Source organism: Sardina pilchardus, chromosome 20, assembly GCF_963854185.1.
Source record: "Sardina pilchardus chromosome 20, fSarPil1.1, whole genome shotgun sequence".
Taxonomy (NCBI): domain Eukaryota; kingdom Metazoa; phylum Chordata; class Actinopteri; order Clupeiformes; family Clupeidae; genus Sardina; species Sardina pilchardus.
The window spans coordinates 11,922,517-11,930,752 of record NC_085013.1 but is presented as its reverse complement, the minus strand read 5'-3'; the positions used below and the strand labels follow the sequence as shown (position 1 = coordinate 11,930,752).

General features: G+C 39.6%; 2 protein-coding genes across 2 annotated transcripts; one reads left to right on the top strand and one right to left on the bottom strand.

Annotated features, from left to right (window-relative positions):
- Positions 1–333: 333 nt before the first annotated feature.
- LOC134067769 (dynein light chain Tctex-type 1-like) lies at positions 334–1,605 on the bottom strand. Its single transcript, XM_062523200.1, has 5 exons — positions 1,524–1,605; positions 1,381–1,422; positions 976–1,099; positions 679–756; positions 334–504 (listed from the first exon to the last, which is right to left on the bottom strand). The coding sequence occupies exons 1-5, from the start codon at positions 1,548–1,550 to the stop codon at positions 434–436; spliced, it is 342 nt and encodes a 113-aa protein (XP_062379184.1). The 5' UTR covers positions 1,551–1,605; the 3' UTR covers positions 334–433.
- A 1,535-nt stretch (positions 1,606–3,140) lies between these two features.
- Positions 3,141–7,253, top strand: zmpste24 (zinc metallopeptidase, STE24 homolog). Its single transcript, XM_062522697.1, has 10 exons — positions 3,141–3,516; positions 3,826–3,972; positions 4,150–4,236; positions 4,513–4,629; positions 4,856–5,008; positions 5,387–5,528; positions 5,709–5,884; positions 6,034–6,138; positions 6,266–6,409; positions 6,595–7,253. Exons 1-10 carry the CDS (start codon positions 3,397–3,399, stop codon positions 6,817–6,819), a joined length of 1,416 nt encoding a protein of 471 aa, XP_062378681.1. The 5' UTR covers positions 3,141–3,396; the 3' UTR covers positions 6,820–7,253.
- Positions 7,254–8,236: the final 983 nt, after the last annotated feature.

The following is an 8,236-nucleotide window of genomic DNA, read 5'->3' as shown; positions in this document are numbered from 1 at the left end:
GTATTCTAAATAAACAATTCCGTGAAATTCTTCCTAACTAATGCTTATTTACCCTAAATCTGCGCAAGAATTGTTTAAATACTTACATGTCATTGAGCACCAAACTTGTGCCATGGAAACATTGTGATTTGTGGGCAAGAGATAATTATCTTGAGCAAACACATAAGATGATCTCGTGTACATTTTAGAAAATGATCTCCTGTGGATCATTTAAACAATATGAAGTATTTCCATGTTTTGGGGTTACAAAAGGTCAGTGACAGCCTGCCATTCTTTTCCCTTTCCCTGGAAACTCACCTTCTCCATATCAAGCAAGACGTACAAAGCTTAGATTACACAAGTGTTTTATTATTAAAATAGACTGGTCAAAATATATTTTGTCTGTGAGGATTAGATGTTCACTTAGTATCATCACAATCCAGATTGTTTCCATCTAAACAGCCAGCCCATAGACACTAACAATGCAGTACATGGTTTTGTTCTCCCATCTCACAGTACAGCTTCCTGGGGAACACATGTGGAAAGAGAATTATGTCCTTGTCAACTAAATAAACTCATTGTTACATTGCTTAACAAAATACACATTACAACCTTCACTGTGCTCGTTGCAGGCTTTTACTAATTAATGACTGAGGACAATGTTTTAGGAAGGCCTACTTCAGCAGCAGACCAACTCACCATCAGTGGAATTGTCCCAGAAACAAGAACTTGCTGTATGAAGACCAGCCCCGTTTTTCTGCAGTATGATGCATGTCACTATGTATATAGTATGCAAAGGGGACAATAGGGTTGTGATGTAGGATATACTGTATCTGTTAACATAATCTATAAGAACTAAACACTTATTCAAGTATGTACAGTATGTGTGTACCTTTTTCACAAGGAAACTTAGAACAAACATTTATTCATTTTGAGTAAAGAGGCTGTTTGTTGTATATGGACCACTTTGTCTCAAAAAGCACAATGGTAACAAACCTATGTATTTGAAAGATTTTCCTAGTTTGGTGAGTTGACTCAGACTTGACTCCACCACACTGGAGGTCCACTGATTAACGCGGCTTTGCTGGTAGGTACTGTTCCCCATGGTAGTCTCCACAACCTGAGGTCAAGTAAGCAAAGATATCAGTGTACACTGATTTTGGTCCTGTAAGGAATGGCGCATGCTTAGCAGGTGACTGGCAAGCTGCATCCAGAATCACAAGAGCTAGGATTTGGCCAAGTGATTCAGAAATATCCTTGTTGTCCATTAGCTATCAATTTGGTATTTATACACTGAAAGCCAGTCCGAAATGAACCCCTCTCACAAAATGTAGTCATTTTCATATTCTGAATAGAATTGCATGCTGATTACGTTTTTAGGACATTCTACAAAATACCTACTTCTGTAACTACTGTAGTGATGTCATCCACCACAAAGCCGGTCTGAGAACACATAAGAGTAGAATACCATGGTTGAGAACAATGCCACATTAATCTGCAGTGGTAAGATATGGGAGAAAATAGACAATTAAGACTTCAAATACCTCTTCAGTGGTTGCATTGTCATCCATGTTTTGTGATGTTGTATGTAACTATAGAAACGATGTGCACACGCGTGATTACCTCAAAAGCAGTTGACTTGAGAGCTATGGTTGAGAGTGGAAATAGCATAGCATAGCAGTCGACTATGCAAGGAGAGAAACGTTTTGGGTACTTTGGGGTTAACTGTAACCATTTTTGAGGCCGTTTAAAACGTGCATCAAATCACACAATTTGGTCGTTTTGGGTGTCGTAGCGTGTAATAAAGGTCGTCAACAATCAAATTGACTACTTTTAAAATTAATTTGAAGAGTTTAAGAGGAGAGTTTTTGGTTTTCTTCTAGCTTGGGTATAAGCAGGAGGATAGAATTTAGCAATTGCTGCCAACATAGGCTAGCCTACTGTCAAAAACATCCTTGTGTGCGGATGACGGTCTGATTCAAGCAGGAGGGTAGAATTTGGCGAATTTGGCGGCAGCTGCTGCCAAAATATATACTGTGGGGGAAAAACATCCTTGCGGTTTTGACACCACATAATAAACTCAACAAGGTAGCCCAGGTGCTGGCGAGCCGTACCTCTGCGGACCTGGTTTCTCCACACTATACTTTTGCCCCGGCCGCAATCGCTGCCAATCCTTCTTCTCCTCCTCTTCAGATGAAGAAATAAAAAAGAACGAGTCGATTTGACAATTACAACTTTTCTTACAATCCCTCCAACCGCCAACAAGACAGGCTCAGCAGCCTCATACTGTAGCCTACTGTGTTGCTACGGGACCCGACGTCAGCGGATAGACTACTATGAGCGCGATTGGCAAGACAACTAGAAATTCTTCTTTTAAACTCTTAAAACGAATGAAAAAAAGTAGTCAGTTTGATCGTCGACAACCTTTATTACAACCCACGACACCCACAACGACCACATTGTGTGATTTGGTGCGTTTTCAACAGCCTCAGAAAATGGTTACAGTTAACCCCAAAGTACCACGTTTTGTGACTCAAACATGGTTCATAGCATGCATAGTAGCCTATAATAAGGGGGAAAAACTGATGATAGCCTATAGGCTGAACTTAAACACATCTTTATGATCTTTACAAACTACAACTGCACAAACAAATAGGCTGTGCATTACAATATAGCTAATGTTTTAAGATAGGTATATGTTATAATATTATTTTAATGTCCAAAATACTGTCTTTTCTGCATAAGAACTGCAAATAATTCCTCCACAACAGTTTTGACACTTGCATAGGCCTACGTAGTACAGGCCTAATTGTTTTTGTAAGGGGCAATGTGGTTTTTACTTAATTTTGTTTTTTGGCAGACTTTCTGATCAAACAGTTGTGATAATACTCTGTAACAAAAAAGAAAAAAACTAGGCCTATTTTTTAGATGAATCTGCGCTGTCTGTTTTTGCTTAAAATGCTATCAGACATAACACCGCAGTGAATTGCATTTTATAGAGAAACTAACTTACCAAATGTTATACGAAATCGCATTAACCTATAGGCTTATAACCTATTTTGTGTCAAAATAGTCTACTTAGCCTACATTTGACAAGGATGATTATAGGAACTGTCGATAGACGATGGTAGCCCGTACGTGTTTCTGGGGGGAGACGTTTCACAGCTGCGCAAACGTGGGTAGATTGTAACAGCGGCAGGAAGTACTCTTTCTGAGCATGAGTTGTCATTGTGGGTCTCTTACCTTACATCACAACTCATGAGCATATTGGTGAACTTAAAAACGCAACTGTAAACGTTATCTTAATGAATCTAAAAACATTGTCTATTTGATAAAGAGCAGGAGCCACTTTTTGCAGCGGGACGCTTGGCAACACCACCTTGATCAGACAGCAAGCTAGCACCCAGCTAGCTAGCTATGATCTCAACAATGCTGCAAACAATAATGGAGCTATCAGTGGAGAGTAAAATATTTTATGCTGTATTGTTGTTCTCATGGGCAGTCTATCTTTGGGAGGCTTATCTTGCCTTCAGACAAGTAAGTGTAATTGCTCATAGATGTCAAAATAGCTGCACGTTAGCCGATAGGTTTTTGTTACTGTGCAATCTAACGTCACTTTTGATAGCTAAAGTTAACTTCTCTGATAACTTAACCTTCCGCACACAGGTTTATGTAATGCCTGTCTAACTGATGGGCACGAAATTTGTTTTGTCTCCCCCTCTGCATAGTTTGCTACCCTGCTGGAGATGTCAACTTACATTGGGATTGATTACAAAAACGTTACACCGATTAAAGTGCATTTGGTCTTATATCCGTTTTAATAATGTCTGTCTTTGCTCGCTGTAGCGGAGGATGTACCGGACAACAACACACGTACCCCATGAGTTGGGAAAGATCATGGATGCAGAAACCTTTGAGAAGTCCCGTCTGTATCAACTGGATAAAAGCAATTTCGGTTTCTGGTCAGGACTCTATTCAGAGGCTGAGGGTACGGTGAGTAAATAAAAAGCTGGACTCCCTGCGATGACATTGCTGGTGTTTCTGGTAGTTCGGATACATCAGGAATAGTTGTCAAGATGTCTGTGTTTGTGGATCACAGAGACTGAACATTATTAACTTAACATCACAGTTTGTTTCTCACTAGTGGTGCACCTTTGTGTTTGTGTGTAGATGATTCTTGTGCTTGGTGGAATTCCCTTACTCTGGCGTATTTCTGGATCTGTGATTGCACACTTTGGCCTGGGTGCAGAATATGAGGTTTGCCTTTGCCTGTCTTCTCAGCATTGCCACTTGCCTTAATCAGGAGGCCATATTGTAATTTATTCCTCAATAATATCCCAAAAATGATTTTCAAGAATAATGTAAAACCTTCAGTTATCATGGCCTCTCATGTAGGTAATGACTATAGTCTCATTTAATATACTGTAAATGAGTGGTGGTTTTGTCTGTTCTAGAAAACCATGTATTACTTTACAGTTGCCTTTAATTATTATAGACTATTTGTCTGATTACCTTATGTCACATTCTCTTCAGATTACCCAGTCCTTGGTCTTCTTAATGCTAGCAACCCTTTTCAGTGCCTTCACAGGCCTTCCCTGGAGCCTCTACAATACTTTTGTTATTGAGGAGAAGCATGGATTTAACCAGCAGGTTAGGAATTGTTGTATTATATTTCTTACATTAAAAGGATATCAAGCTAACAGTGTATTTGTTTCTGAATAACCATTATTACATTTCAAATGAACCCATTGTGAATTAAAGCTTTTAATTTTCATGTTTTCAATACCTGAATCTTAATTAACTAATTAAACTAGTTACACATTTTGATGCGCACTTAAGTATTTGTCCTTAAAATATGAATCTCCCATTTCCCTAGACCCTTGGTTTCTTCTTAAAGGATGCCCTGAAGAAGTTTCTGGTGACCCAGTGTATCTTACTGCCAGTCACCTCGCTATTACTACACATCATTAAGATGGGAGGGGATTACTTTTTCATCTATGCCTGGCTTTTCACCTTGATTGTGTCTCTGGTCAGTGTTTCTTAAAAAGTCTTACACTTTGGTGTATAGAAAATGTTTGAATGAATGCTTCTATGGTTAAGAGTCTGGATGGATTGGATTGGATCGGTCAAATTATCCATATTCTGTTTTCGGAATCATGACTCACTTACAGTTCATTTGTACATGAACCGGTAGTCAATACTGAGCTACAGTATTGTTATGTTGCGTTCTTTGTCATCTCAGTAAAATTGTGAGCTACATATGTATTTAGCTGGCTTCCTATTTAAAATAAGTTAATCTCATAATGATGTACAGTATAATTACCTCTTTTTGTTCATCTTTGTTTCTTTTGCTTCACTGTTGTCCTCATGCTTCCTTCATTTTTTCCTCCACCTATCCTGCATTCAGGTGCTGGTAACCATCTATGCTGACTACATCGCCCCACTGTTTGATAAGTTTACTCCTCTCCCAGAGGGAGAGCTGAAAGAGGAAATTGAAAGCATGGCCAAGTCCATCAGTTTCCCTCTGACTAAAGTTTATGTTGTAGAAGGTACAGTTATAGACTTCAGTGAAAGTCTCTATGATGAATATCAGCATATCTAAGTGCATGTTAATTAAACCATGTATTTGTTTGGCCTCTCTTAGTCTGTACATTTTTAAATAATGTATACATGACTTTACTTTACTCCTGGTTTTATATTTAAACCTGTTATTTTCTTTGCCCTTTTAGGCTCTAAGCGTTCTTCCCACAGCAACGCTTATTTCTATGGTTTCTTCAAAAATAAGCGCATTGTGCTGTTCGACACACTTCTAGAGGATTACTCTCCTCTCAATCAAGGTGGGGAAGCAGATGGTGATCAAGGAAAGGATAATGCTGTGCCAGAAGAGACCAATGCCAAACCAAAGGTTAGAGGTCAATTCCTATACTCCTCTGCTTACTATGGATTTTATTCTTTGAAGGTTCATTAAGTACGTTGTTGTTTTGTCATTGCAGTGGGTATGTATGTATGTTGAACACCAGTTGATGACTGTCGTTTCTGTCTGTCTTAATCCAGAACAAGAAGCAAGGTTGTAGCAACCCTGAAGTTCTTGCAGTTCTTGGACATGAGCTTGGACACTGGAAACTGGGTCACACTGTGAAGAATATACTTATTAGCCAGGTGGGTTTTAAAGTAATGATGATGTGTTCGATAGTTACCATGTTTGCGATAATCATACAATTTAAGATGTTTATTATGAAATTATGGACAGTTGTCTCATCATTTTTTTTTTATTTTTTTTTTACAGATGAATTCCTTCCTATGCTTTGCTCTGTTTGCACTTCTGATTGGTCAGAAAGAGCTCTTCCTTGCCTTCGGTTTCCATGACAGCCAGCCCACCCTAATTGGTCTCATGATCATTTTCCAGTTCATATTCTCCCCGTATAATGAGGTAAACTGTGATTCAGTAAAATGTGGTCTTTCAACAATTTAAATAATAAGATTGTTATGTGCTAACTGTAGTCCTATATAAATTGAGGGTGTACAAACATTGAAATACTGCAAGTGAAGCTGCTATTGTGGAATTAGGAGCTTATTTCTGTTGTGATTCCTCCCTTGTGCGTGTCCTCCGGTTAGCTCTTGTCCTTCTGCCTGACGGTGTTGAGCCGCCGGTTCGAGTTCCAGGCGGACGCCTTCGCCAAGGGGATGAACCGGGCCACTGAGCTCTACTCTGCCCTCATCAAGCTCAACAAGGACAACCTGGGCTTCCCCGTGGCTGACTGGCTCTTCTCCATGTGGCACTACTCTCATCCTCCCCTGCTGGAGCGCCTCCGAGCCTTAGGGAGCCCCAAGCAGGATTGACGGCACCTGAAGGGGGGGAGGCGTCTGTCAGACACCCCCAAGGGCCTTCGTCGGCCCCTGTTGGCACTCTGACTACCTTTTTGTCACCTGTTCTCTCTCTCACTCTCTCTCTCTTCCTCTCTCTCTCCTTACTCGTTATCCCTCAGTTTCACAATTCATCTATCCCCTGTGGTTTTTGTGTTCATTTTATCATTTGCCCCCCTGCATTTGCATCACAGACCAGTGCACTAACCAGCCTACAGGGGGTTGGAGAGCTGATTAAAGAGCTTATCTCATCTATACTCTCTGCTTAGGTTGGCGTCATGGTGCTTCTGATGTTCTTCACAGACCTCAGGTTGCCTTTTGCAAGTATTCTTGATGACGTGTATAATTATTTTACATACATTTTTTTCCATTTTACTCATAAAGTTTTCATAAAAAATATTTCCAGTTCATCCAGACATTCCTATTTCTTCTTTGCTCCAAGTTCTGTTCATGGTATTAACAACCTGAAGTTCACATCTTGATCAGCTTATAGAAGAGTGGATGAAGATGTGAAATTGAGCTGTGGTGATTTGGAAACTAGTTACAAGAAATAAAGGGACAAAATGAGGAGACCAAAAAGCATGATCTAGACATGACATCATGTATGATGCGGTTCATAGGTTATGCCTACTAAATCAATGAGGGGCAGAGATCAAATCTCATCTCTCCAAAGACCAGAACTTTAACCCTTTGCAGGCGGTTAAGACGTCCTGATCTTGTGCACCCAATGGTTTCACACGGCTCAAGCAGTGAAGGGATCACAATGAGCTTTTAAGTTTGACAACAGTCAGTGATGAGGCGAAAGAAAAGGTTGATTTTCAGTCATTTCAAGCATTATTTTTTTAAGAACGTAGATTTGATGAGATCAAAAAGTGGCTGTAAATATTTCATTTGTGATTTAGAAACATTACTTTGAAGGACTGACTGCAGAATCTGAACTATTTAACTCTATTTGGAAGTTCTATTTAAACTGTGATTGTTTAGTTTCTTTGTTATTAAAGGAGTGCCTGGGTCTGTAAGATGTACAGTGGTGAGGATAAGGTTATAGATAACAGATTCTTGGTCAGAAATGTTGATGCAGAGGATGTTCTCTTCTGACACTATGAAAAAGAAGCAAGCACCACTCTTTAGGGATTGGTTGGGTAGATGGGCTCTTGCCCGCTGTAGCTTGCTGTGCAAAGTGTGATACTGACATGGTTTTTCTGTATTGGGAATAAACTACCCATGTGAAATCTGTGTTTCCATGTGATTTATGTGTAGTTCTCAGGCACTTCCCAGTGCATTAGAAGAACATTTGAAATTGGTCAAATGGCACATCTAAAGTCTCAAGTCTAAATTGATGTATTTCTCAGCAGTTCCATTTAAAGTTTCTCCAAGTTGAAGGTCAGGGATA